This window comes from Neovison vison, chromosome 14 (assembly GCF_020171115.1).
Source record: "Neovison vison isolate M4711 chromosome 14, ASM_NN_V1, whole genome shotgun sequence".
Lineage (NCBI taxonomy): Eukaryota > Metazoa > Chordata > Mammalia > Carnivora > Mustelidae > Neogale > Neogale vison.
In genome coordinates, this window is record NC_058104.1 from 18,047,093 (window position 1) to 18,059,583 (window position 12,491).

The window sequence follows — 12,491 nt, forward strand, 5'->3', positions numbered from 1 at the left end:
ATTATCTAAGCCAGGACTAAAATGCCAAAAGAAGAGAGAGAGTGTGAGAGGTGTAAAAGTGGGATTTTGGAGACTGTGAAACTGAATTATTTTCAGTTAAGAGATTTTCAAATAAAAATGGATATGTGAACTTGGTTGGTGGTAACCAGCAAATACTGTCTTTATATGTTTCTTTTTGCTGAACTCTAGAAGTGGATTATCTTGAAGTTAACCAAAACAACTATCCAAGAGTGTTTCCAGCAATCCAGAGACAGCTGGTAAAACTGTATCCAGCTCAGTCCCTGCTGTGCCCTACCGCTGAGAGCAGCTAGTTTGCAGCCTCTTTCTGTGTCCCTTCCTGCCCCTTCTCACCCCGGACAAAACTTACTGCTCTGCAACAAAGTGTGGGTTGATAAATGGTGGTTTATGATTCAAGGAGGAAACATGGGGAAATGTTTAAATATGAGAATTATGTTTAAATATGAGGAACAAACATGAGGAAAATGTTTAAATATTAACATTCCAAAACAGTATTAGCAAGTTAGATTGGTTAATGTTAATATGAAGGAAAACTTAAATTTTAGAACATTTTACCAATATACAGGAAGTGGAGCAAAATGCCTTATTTTATTTTCACGGAGAAAGGCAACATATTTCAGATTAAAATAAAATGCATTTCAAATGAAATGCCATGTAAAGTCAGTATTTTGTTTATAATTGGATTTCAAGAGGTAAGAGTAAGATCAAAGAGCAATTTCATACATGTAGAGCCAAGCCCTGGGCCATAGATCACAGGGAATCTATAGTACAATAAAGTGGGATGAAACGAAAGCGGGGAGGAGTGGCAGATAGCAAAGGCTTAGGGTGTGGCAGGAGCCTGGAGGCGAGAGGCAGGGAAAGCAATATTGCAGGCTGATGGGAGCTGCTTATCCACCCCCTTGCCAAAGAGCACAGACCAGAAAGTCTTAACACTGTGTATTTCATCAAATACTGGTTTGAAGACCACAGGCAGACAACTGCACCCCTTGTGTGCAAGGAAATCTGTGAGAGTTGGGTAAGTCCTGAAAGCAGCTCCAGAGACAGAATCTAGTGACCATAACAGCTAAGGCCAGGATTCATAGGGATTCTTTATCTAGACTGAAATTTATTTTTCTCTGTTATAATAGTCAGGGAGCCACCAACAGCTAAGGACAAGAAAATATAAGAAAGCAGAATCAATAATGGTTGCCAGAGAGCATACTTACTTCCCTGAACTTACTTTTCACCAAAGACCTAAAAGAGTGGTTCTCAATCTTTTTGGTGGTTTTGAGAACTTGACGAACTTAATCTGCTTCCTAGAAAATATACATCTACATGCAGGTCTGCATACAGTTATCAAAACTTACAAGATCTCCGGGGCGCCTGGGTGGCTCAGTGGGTTAAAGCCTCTGCCTTCAGCTCAGGTCATGATCACAGGGTCCTGGGATGGAGCCCCGCATTGGGCTCTCTGCACAGCAGGGAGCCTGCTTCCTCCTCTCTCTCTCTGCCTGCTTCTCTGCCTACTTGTGATCTCTGTCTGTCAGATAAATAAATAAAATCTTTTTAAAAAAAAAACAACTTACAAGATCTCCAAATCCAACTATTGTGACCCTCCAGAGCTGCATAAGCCACCCAGTGGCGCTTAGGAACAGGAGCTACATTTTGCCATCACAGTAAGTTCTACTGGACAGGGCTGTTCTAGAATTTCACGGGCTCTAGAGTAAGAACTCCTGCCCCAAACGAGCCCCTGTAGTTCTACTGGCCTGTAATCCTACTCCCAGTAATACTCCCACTATAGACAGTATAGACAGGCCTTAAAGAAACGGAGGAAGAATATTAACAGGAATTTGAATAACTCAGAAAGTCCATCTAGCTTCAAGTCCCCATTAATAAACTTAACTTAGGGGTGCCTGGGTATGTGTCTTCGGCTCAGGTCATGATCCCAGGGGCCCTGGGATTGAGCCCCATATCTTGCTCAGCAAAGAGCCTGCTTCTCCCTTGCCCTCTGCCGCTGCTCCTGCTTGTGCTGTCAAATAAAATCTTTTTTTAAAAAAGCACCTTAAACTTAAATAACCGATGATTCTTTCCCATCTCAAGATATGTGTAGTCTTGCAAACATTTCCATGTCCCACATCCTGCAATAAAAATCCAACTGGCTTTTCTGTGAGATAGGGTGAGACTTGAGGAATTTACGGTGCATCAGTAACAACTAGTATCACACTGAGTTCATGCTAAGTGCCAGGTACCATTCTAAGCATCCTACACATTAGCTCATTTAATCCTCACCCAGTGTTACAAGGTGGGGATAGTCTTATCCTCTCAAAACAGGTAAGAGAACTGAAGTTTGGGGATTAGCAAGATTGAATAACTTGTTTGAGATAACGTCGTAAATGCCGGTGAAGTAGTTGTAAGGTTAGAATCTGTAATATGTCGAAATCTGCAATTTGTCAAAAACATGAAAACGGCCCTAGAGGACTCTGAGGTCACATGTCTCAACAGGAGTTTATGAAATTGACCTATACCTGCCTGTGTGCTCCGCCGCAGCTGAGTCCACATTTCCCACAACAGCTGTGGACCTCTCTCCCTCAAGCGGCACAAGAAAAAACCGAAATACTCAGGACTTTTTCCACTCAGTCCTGTAAAGCCGATCTCTCTGTCCTCACACCACCCTTTACTATTACGGCAGCCTTGAACTTTAGAGACGGACTAGCTGTGTGGCCCTGAACAGGGCGTTAAGTGACACTCGGTGCTGTCGCCCGTTACACGGGGATGATAATAGCGTCTCCATCCCAGTTTTGTGTGCTGTCAGCGCCCAGCTGCATTAGGCAGGCGCTCAATAAAAGGTTACTGGTTGCCACGATTCACTGCTACGTCGCCTCTAATTTCCTGAGCCCACGATCTTGAATGTCGATGGAGGGAAGGGACATGCTGAGCCGACGCTTCGGGTTTCCTTCCGTTCGCCCCTCGCAGTGAAATACACAGCCTTCATCCCAAGACCGTCGTAGGACCTATCAGGGAGCTGAATGACGCTCCTGCCCTAGCAGGGGTGGACCGTAAGCGGCATGTCCCGGATCCCAGGCGCCCTCGGGGACCTCCAGCCTCCAAAAGCGAGGCCCTGACCGGGTCAGGGACAGAAACCTGCGGGACTAACGACCACGGCGCGCCGCTCCTCACTGCGGGGTACCAGCGGGGGGCGCGGAGCGCGGGCAAGGCCACAGACTACGTCTCCCGGCAAGCCCCGCGGTGACGCTGACCCAGGCGCGTCCGCACGCTTCCCCCCCCTCCCCCGGGCACCGACCGGTGACCGAGAGGACCCTGGCTTCCGTGCTTCTGAGGCCGTGGGGGCCAGGGGACCCTCTCCTGCCTCCCCGAGTAACCAGAGCGGGTGAGGACTGCCCTTAAATCGGGACAGTAGTTCTCAAATTTGTGTCTCGGGGAAGAGCTTGTTAACAATTCAGATTGCCGCCCCCCACCTCACTCCCCCCGCGACGCTAACGCACTGGATTTCGCGTGGCTCGGGGTTTTCATTGCAGCAGGCTTTCCGAGGGGATCCTGATCCGATAGGCCAGCGGTCACGCCCTCCTCAGGCTTGTTTTCCCCTGAACTTACCTGCCCCGCCTCTCGCCTCCAATTGGCCCGCCGAACGTCCCGCCCCTGCAGGCAAATCTTCCCTTCTGGTTGGTCGGCGGTGAGTCTGTGGCTAGAACTGACCCAACGGGCGCTAGAATTCGCGGATCCTGGCCCGGAAGTTAGTCCTGAGGCTGCGCCGTTGGCCGTGGTCGCCTAGCGCGCCCTGGGACTTCCGGCGTGAAGTCGAGCGCCAAGTCTTGCGTGAGGCCGCCACGAGTGTAAAAGCGGGGCGTTCAGGTCCTAACCCGGGGGCAGAGGAGGTCCTGCCGGTGACGCGGCCGGCGTTGGCACCGAGGCGCCGGAGCCGGCTGCGCCCGCGCCCGGGCTGAGACTGGGATCCTTGGCCGGGACTCGCAGCCGCGGGGTCCGGGGAGCTTTCCCGGGCGGGCGCAATCGGTTTCGGGACCAAGGCGCTCCGGGGGCTTGACAATGGCATCGGGCCCGGGCTCCCAAGACCGGGAAGGGCTCCTGATAGTGAAACTGGAGGAGGACTGCGCCTGGAGCCAGGAGCCGCCCCTGCCGGATCCAGGGCCCAGCCCTGAGGCCTCCCACTTACGCTTCAGACGGTTCCGCTTCCAAGAGGCCGCTGGGCCCCGGGAAGCCCTCAGCCGGCTCCAGGAGCTTTGCCATGAGTGGCTGCGGCCTGAGATGCGTACCAAGGAGCAAATCCTGGAGCTGCTGGTACTGGAGCAGTTCCTGACCATCCTGCCCCAGGAGATCCAGAGCAGGGTGCAGGAGCTGCATCCGGAGAGTGGCGAGGAAGCGGTGACTCTTGTGGAGGACATGCAGAGAGAGCTTGGGAGGCTGCGATTACAGGTGAGAGAGAGTCGTCTTACCTGCGGTTGGTTTGGCCCCGAGGACTAGGACATTGCGGTGGCCCTGTTCTTTGTACTTTTACTTGGTCCCCCGAGTAGACTTTATATGGGCAAGAGGTCTTTTCACAATTTAGTCAGGGAGACTCGTTTTCCAGGTTTTCCCCGGAAGGACAGAGTGAGCCAGGAAGAATGCCCTATTTCCACACGGAGACAGGGGTTCTGGTTTACTGTGACCCCCGGAGTTAATTCTTAATTTGCAGGGTTCAAATCCTCACTCTGTTCCTTAGTTTTGTGACTTTGGGCAAGGACTTAATCTCTTTGGGCTTCAGATTTAACACTGGTAAAGTGAGAATGATAAAAACATCTTTCTAGGGTTGCTTTGAGGGCTGCAGGGAGAGCATCCTGTAATTTTGATCACACGGCTAGCTAATAGTGCTTAATGTCTGGTGGCTGTTGTTTTGTTAGGTGCAGCAGTCTGGTCTCCTGTGCAGATCTAGGTCGGGTTACTAGTGAATTTAGGAAAACAGATTGGCTGTGTGGTTCTGAGGGCACTTGCCTCCAGGGTCACCCAAGTTTAACTTATCCAGGAGTGAGGCATGGAAGCAAATAGAAAGAGTGGGGGGAGGCAAGAGGAGGTCATTTGAGTCAGAGAGCTGTGCAGGTAAGGTGTGCCCTGGGAGTGGACACCCTCCCCTCCTATTCTCTCCAGTGCACGGGCGATCAGGAAAGCTTTTAGTGTAAACCATCCTTCTCTCTTGCTGGATACAAAAGGATTATTAACAGTGTTTCTCTGTTGAAGACTTGCCCTCAGAATTCTGTACTAAATTCCCTTCCTTTTGGGCCCTGTTGTGATGATGAGTGATGTGGGTTGGTTCCCAGGTCACAAACCATAGGCGGGGAACAGAAGTGCTTTTGGAGGAGACTTTGCCTCTGGAAACAGCACGAGAGTCACCGAGCTTCAAGCTGGAGCCAATGGAGACTGAGCGAAGCCCTGGCCCCAGGCTGCAGGAGCTGCTAGGCCCCAGCCCCAAAAGGGACCCCCAAGCTGTAAAGGAGAGGGGTGAGGAACAGTTGTCTGGGCAGGTGGGAGGGAGGAGGGGCTTCGGGGTTGCCCCCTGACACCAGCAGGTAGAGTGTGGTCGCCCAGGTGAGGGAATTTCCCATCTCAGGGTTCCCAGATGTGGAGTGAAGGACCTAAAAGTGGTGGCTTGGGTTCTTCTGGGGATGGGAGGTGGGAGGGGGATCCTAAGTAAGCCCTTCAGTATGCACAGCACAGACGTTTAGAGCTTCAAATGATGGAGGGCTTGAGTGCTGCAGGCCAGCAGGGAACGTGACTGGTGTCCTTCCCCCGCACGTTGCCAATTTGGATATCGGTTTATGATGCCTCTGCTGCCTTCTTATGCTCATTGTACAGTCCTGAGCAGAGACTGGGTGTCGGGGAGTGGATACCGTATTGTAATAAGCCTTGGGTTCCCGAGAACTACAAATGCCATTCTCATCATGATTTCTGTCACTTCAGCATTGTCTGCTCCCTGGCTTTCTCTCTTTCCTGCTGAAGGAAACATGGAAGACAAGGAGCTGACTGGGCCCCAGGTGATGTGGAAGTCCCCGTCGTCTCCCCTCCCCAGCACCTCTCCCTGCAGTTGCTCTTGTGGGGATGGGGTCTTTCTGCCTCTCAGAGAAGATCCTTTCTCTCTCACCACGCACAGCCTCCCCGCCGCCTTTGTTTATTTCCTCCACACCTCACTTGTGGGCCTGGCACCCTTCTTCCCCATGAAATGTGTCCTTGACACCCTGGGTTTTGCCCTATAACTCATGACTCTGCTTGAATTGTTCTTGGTGCCTCAAGGGCTAAAGGAGATCTTGTGCTGTTTCAGTTGCCTGAGAGCTTAGAGGACGTGGCTATATACATCTCCCAGGAGGAGTGGGGGCATCAGGATCCTAGTAAGAGGGCCCTCTCCAGGGACACGGTGCAGGAGAGTTATGAGAATGTGGACTCACTGGGTAAGGACTTCTTTTCCAGGGATGAAGACTAAGCCGCTTCTTACCAGGGGCCCTTCCCTTAGCCACTCACCTCCAGGACAGAAGTTCGGAGTTTTGCCAGAAGACCTCCCTTTTTCTAAAGCCCTCTGGCTGAGGATCAGTCAGACTTCTGGCAGGTGGCACAGTTGGCAGACTTCCGGTTCCCAGCTGCCAGAGCTGAAGGCAGAGTGTGTGAGCTTTCTTGCACTTCCAGGCAGAACAAATCAAATCCACTGACAGCCTGCCCCACCCCCCACCTCACACACACTCTCGGTGCTTGATGCTTTGCAATTTTGAGATGCTTATTCTTCTGACCTCACTTATATTTTCTATGCTTCATTAGTATTTCTAGGCCCTTCCCCAACTTTCAGGGGGTGCTGGCATCAATATTCCAGCTCAGCAGTTCTCCCAGCCCTTAAAAACTCAGGAATGGGGGATGCCTTTTGGAAATTCGAAATGATACATATGTGTAAAACAGAAAAAATACATTAGGATGCTTCTATATGTTGAACTGTTACGCAGAGATTAAAAATGAGGCTTGTAAAATATGACAGAAAACTGATAGTTGGATCTGGGTGAAGAGTGTACAGGTATTGTAAAATTCCTTCAACTTGGGATGTATGAAAATTCTCATAATAGGTTGATATGTTAGAAAAGTCACACACACTTTGTTTTCATACATCAGGTGTTGGTAAGGAGAGGCACAGCTGTCAGTGCACTTGCTCTAATTCTGCCTCGGAGTGACAGCTGGGTTTGGTTTCCTTCATTGGGACCTTCTCCAGGTTCTCCGTCATTGGGCCTGGCTTGGTGCCCGAACTTGAACATAGCTTTCAGTGAGTGCTGCACAGGAAGAGAAGTTCAGATCACAAGCTCTTAGAACAAAACTGTTTAAAGTTCATGTTTGCTGGGATTAGGGTGAGTTTTTAATTTTAGCATAGCACAGGAATGGTGCTTTTGGGTTTTAACCTCAGGGTCCTCTCGGAGGCCTAGATTTCTTTCTGGTTGTTCATCGTGTCATCTTTTCTCCTGGAGTTGTCAAGTGGAACTCCGTTCTAGTTTATATTTATCTGTGAGAGTTGGGGCTCTTTAATAATAAAGTAATTCCTCAAGAACTGATCACTCGAGTCATGTTTATTTGGTTGTTTTGATTATAAAAGTGTACTTTCTCATTGGAAAAGGCCCTGAGTACTACAAAAGTGTAAAAAGAAAAAAACCGTAGTCTCCCTCCTCTAGTGTCTTTCTCTGGAGGTAATCACTGAGAACAGTGAGTGCATGTTCCAGCCATTTGCTGTCAGATTTGTTGCACATTCTGTGGATATGTCCCCTAAGTGCAGGGAACAAGATTGTCTTTGTTACTTCTGCCTGGTAGAGAAAAACGGTGACATAGAAATCTGTTTCTTCCATTGTAAACAGAGTCTCAGGTTCCTAATCAGGAGGCCCTGAGCACCCAAGTGGAACAAGGAGGAAAGCCGTGGGATCCCAGTGTTCAGACTTGCAAGGAGGGCCCGAGCCCCAGCAGCCCAGCTCCAGGTAAGGAATGGATATCAGCAGGCTGGCCAGCTGGCCTCCTGCTGTTGGAAGGGAGGCCTTTGAGGATTTGGGTGTCGGGCCAGCCCGTCACTGCTGTCGGGGAGATCCCAGGGCGCAGAATGCATGGAGGCATTCACCCCTGGGGCCCACCCTAGTCCCAGCTCTCTCCATCCCACCCATTTCCACAAGGCAGAAGCTGGAACCTCAGTTGTAGAAGGAATTGGGGGCCTGTACCAGGGAATTCAGGACTGGTCTGAGTGAGCGCTGGTTCCTGAGTGATGGCCCCACCCCTTTTCCACTTGGAGTGCACTGCCTGCCCGGGAAACTGAGGTAGAACCAACCCTTCCAGCCTTTGAGCTACAGGGAGTAGCAGATAGGTGGGACTTCCTTTTCTCTGGTGTGGAAATAACATAGGGGTTTGGTTTCTCTTGCTCTGCCAGGAGAAGAGAAGTTTGAGAACCAGGAAGAAAGCGCCCAGTCCGTTTTTCCTGAGAGCATCCACCCACAGGCACTGTTGCCTGGCCAGGCCAGAGGGGAGGTCCCCTGGAGTCCTGAGCAGGAAAGGCCTCGGGACAGGGCAGAAGGGCACTGGGAGCCTCCCCCAGAGGAAGGGATGGAGCCGTCCTTAGTGGGGGCTACAAGTTGCAGAGAACTGGGGCGACCAAAGGAATTGCAGCTGAAGAAGCTCCACTTGTGTCCCTTGTGTGGCAAAAATTTCTCTAACAACTCGAACCTAATTAGGCACCAGAGAATCCATGCAGCGGAGAGACTGTGTATGGGTGTGGGGTGTGGCGAGATCTTTGCTGGGAACCCACACTTCCTGTCACTACACAGAGCACACTTGGGAGAGGAGGCCCATAAGTGCCTGGAATGTGGAAAAAGCTTCAGTCAGAACACCCACCTGACTCGCCATCAGCGCACGCACACGGGGGAGAAACCTTACCAGTGTAACGTGTGTGGAAAAAGCTTCTCTTGCAACTCCAACCTTCACAGGCACCAGAGGACACACACAGGCGAAAAGCCCTACAAGTGCCCCGAGTGTGGGGAGATCTTTGCTCATAGTTCCAACCTCCTTAGACACCAAAGGATTCACACGGGAGAGAGACCTTACAAGTGTGCCGAGTGTGGGAAAAGTTTCTCTCGCAGTTCACACCTTGTCATACATGAAAGAACTCACGAGAAGGAGAGGCTTTACCCCTTCTCTGAGTGTGGCGAAGCAGTGAATGACAGCACCGTCTTTCTTACAAATCCTGGAACCCACAAGGCAGAGAAAAAACTCTTCGAATGTTTGACTTGTGGGAAAAGCTTCCGGCAGGGCATGCACCTCACCAGGCATCAGAGAACGCACACGGGGGAGAAACCATATAAGTGTAACCTTTGTGGGGAAAACTTCTCTCACAGATCAAACTTAATCAGGCACCAGAGAATTCACACCGGAGAAAAACCCTATACCTGTCATGAGTGTGGGGACAGTTTTTCTCACAGCTCCAATCGGATTCGTCACCTGAGAACCCACACGGGAGAGAGACCCTACAAATGTTCGGAATGTGGAGAGAGCTTTTCTCGGAGTTCCCGCCTTATGAGTCACCAGAGAACTCACACGGGATAGAAACAATGGGATTTCTCTTCGGCCCACTCAGAGGGTCCTGTTAGGAGCTAGTGTCCTTTGCCCAGGCCCCCCAAATCTGTTTTTAAAGTAATTACCGTAAAGAGGAACGAGGTAGGCGTCAGTGTGAGGGAGGTGCGGAGGCAGCAAAGATTAGTGTAGAACTAAAACGGAATTCTGTCCAAACTGTTGAGGGTGGTGAGTTTTTGAGGTGACCTGCTCAGGGCAGAGTTCTCTATGAGGTCTCTTGTCCTGGGGTGTGCCTACTCCCTTGGTATCTTAGCTGTGATTCGGGTGCCTTACTGTATCCATTGTCTGTCCTGACAACTTTGGGAATCTGTGTGACTGCCCATTACCGCTTCCCCACTTGGAATGTTTGTCAGGGGTACCTGGGCTCCTGAGGCATGGGACCAAAGAAGTTCGGAGGATTCTGGGAAACCAGCTTATTGGCCACAGAAGACTGGCTGGTGACTTGCAGCTTCCCCAGAAGCCCCAGCTGGGAAGCCAGGGGCAGTCCCGGGCAGCCACCACAGTGCCTCTCGGAGAGGAGGGCTCATGCACACGCCAAGCTTATAAACATCACCTCAGACCAGAAGGAACCAGAGGCCTGAGGGACAAGAAAGAGGGAGTTTGCAATTCAGCACAGGCATTGGCACAGGAAACCGGATTCTGACTTCGTCACCGTTGAGGAGATTAAGACTCACCCCACTTCTGCACAAGAAAGAAACAGAGCTCTGGGGTCTTCGGAGGTTCTGTGAAAGTGGGGTTCCCTGAGAGGCTTTGCAAATGTGCAAAGAGATTAGGGATCATGCTTTCCCTGTTGAAGTCTGTTTGGGTGGTAATAAATATCTTCAGGAAACGTGAGCATGTGCGGCTCCTCACTGAGGACCTTTGTCCTGGCATCCAGTGTTGCTTTGTCCCCTGTCTGCTGCGGCTGGAGGACCTATCTTCTCTGTGGTTGGTCAAGGGTTTGGATGAGGTGGGCTGAGGAGGGCTGAGGGAGGGTGTGCTCCTGGCTGGCTCCAGGCTGGGCCTTCTTCCAGACTGGGAACAAAAGGTCAAGCCCAGCGGCTGCTTAAGGTCATGTTGTCATAAGGGTCTCCTCGTAGGCTTCTTCGCTTTCAGTGGGGGACAGCAGTAAAAATGTCTTTGATTCTTTGTTGAGAATGTTTACTTTCTAGTGACAAAGCTGAAGGAAAATCTGGCTCTTCAAAGACAGGACATAACTGAATTATTGCTTGTTAATGGAGGGAAGACACAGGTGAGGCCAACATTTTTAGGGGAAAGCTTTGTATTTTAGAATGGGGAATTGGGAATAGGAATTCCAGGAATGTTTATGAGAAAAAGGTAGAATACCAGGAAGTATTCTAGGAGTGGGAAATTCTGATGCCAGGAAAACCTCTCAGGATTTGGCCCTATAACTCTTCTCTGGGAAGAAAAGGTGGAGCGTGACCTGGCAACTGACTGTCAGATACAGTAATTTTTTTTTTAAGATTTTGTTTATTTATTTGACAGAGATTACATGTAGCCAGAGAGGCAGGCAGAGAAAGAGGAGGGGGAGCAGGCTCCCTGCTGTGCAGGGAGCCCAATGCGGGGCTCGATCCCAGGACCCTGGGATCATGACCTGAGCTGAAGGCAGAGGCCACCCAGGCACCCCCAGATAGAGTAGTTTTAAGTGAGGGAAACAACCGTGCATACCCTTTTCCCCATTTCCCTATCAGTCTTATTTCAGCCCTGCCTCAGTGTAGTAGGAGTTTATCCTTGGTTTTCTGAGACAGTTTTTAAAAATCTTAGTTTCTTGGCATGCCTGGGTGGCTCAGTGGATTAAGCCTCTGCCTTCGGCTCCTTGCTTGGCAGGGAGCTCTCTCGCTCACTTTCTCCCTCTCTGGCAAACAAGTAAATAAAATCTTTAAAAAGTAATAAAAAATAAAAATCTAGTTTCTTATTTCTTTTCTTTCTCCACAAGAGGGAGTAGTGCAGAGTTTGAGGGGCAGGCAAGAGGGTGAAGGTTTGAGAGATTAATTTAGGACCCTGGTAGCAGGACAGGACTGTTGCGGCTGCTGATGCCATGAAATGCGTGGGTGAGGTCAAGTTGATGTTGTTACTCAGCACTCTTTGGCTAATACTGCAGCTTAGGTGGGTTGTAAATCTTTTGAGAATGGAAAGCACCCGTCTCCCCATAGTTTCACCCATGCAGATCTGATAGTGGTCCCACTGCTGTTGGTCCTACTGGGAGCACTGTAGCTTCAGGCTAGAGCAATGAGCATCCCAGAAATTCATTCCCTGCACTAAAAAGACTTCCCAATAGGAAGCGCTCCCCACCACCCCCACCCCGCCCCCGTCTAGCTCCCCTCCTAGCAAATTCACAAGCAAAACTGCTCTTGGGCTGTTATAATGACGTGGATATTCCATGCAAAGCATTTAGCTCAGGGCCTGGCGCACAGAAGGTACTCATCTATTGGTGTCTTCTGTGGGCAGGTGATAGTGGCAAGAGTGCCTTCTAAGCACCTGCCACCGATGCCACACTGGCAGAAATCTACGTTACTGACAGGAATGAGGATCTCGTTCCTCATGGTCTGGTCAAAGAGCAGGTTGGAGGTCCTTATGCGCACTCCCATGAGGTCACTGCGAGGGATGGCCAAGTGCCTGCTTTCTCAAATTTGTCCTTTAATCCTGCACACACACTTTTTATGTTTACACTTTTGCCCACTAGTCCTTGAAAAAGAAACCAGAAGTCTCCAACTGGCTGTCATGTCAATGGGAGACTGACACTGGGGCAGGAAAGACCCTTGGCTCTTCAGCCCTGATTGGTACAAAGGAGACCTGGAAGATGTGGAATGACTTGGAGCAATAGCCACAGTCCTTGGAGCAAAGGTGGCACAGAAGAGCAG

The 12,491-nt window shown here is 50.3% G+C and overlaps 1 protein-coding gene across 1 annotated transcript; it reads left to right on the top strand.

The window, feature by feature from the left end:
* Window positions 1–3,798: 3,798 nt before the first annotated feature.
* Window positions 3,799–10,464, top strand: ZNF263 (zinc finger protein 263). Its single transcript, XM_044232966.1, has 6 exons — window positions 3,799–4,443; window positions 5,322–5,502; window positions 5,962–6,035; window positions 6,320–6,446; window positions 7,878–7,994; window positions 8,435–10,464. Exons 1-6 carry the CDS (start codon window positions 4,057–4,059, stop codon window positions 9,601–9,603), a joined length of 2,055 nt encoding a protein of 684 aa, XP_044088901.1. The 5' UTR covers window positions 3,799–4,056; the 3' UTR covers window positions 9,604–10,464.
* The last annotated feature ends 2,027 nt before the right edge of the window (window positions 10,465–12,491 follow it).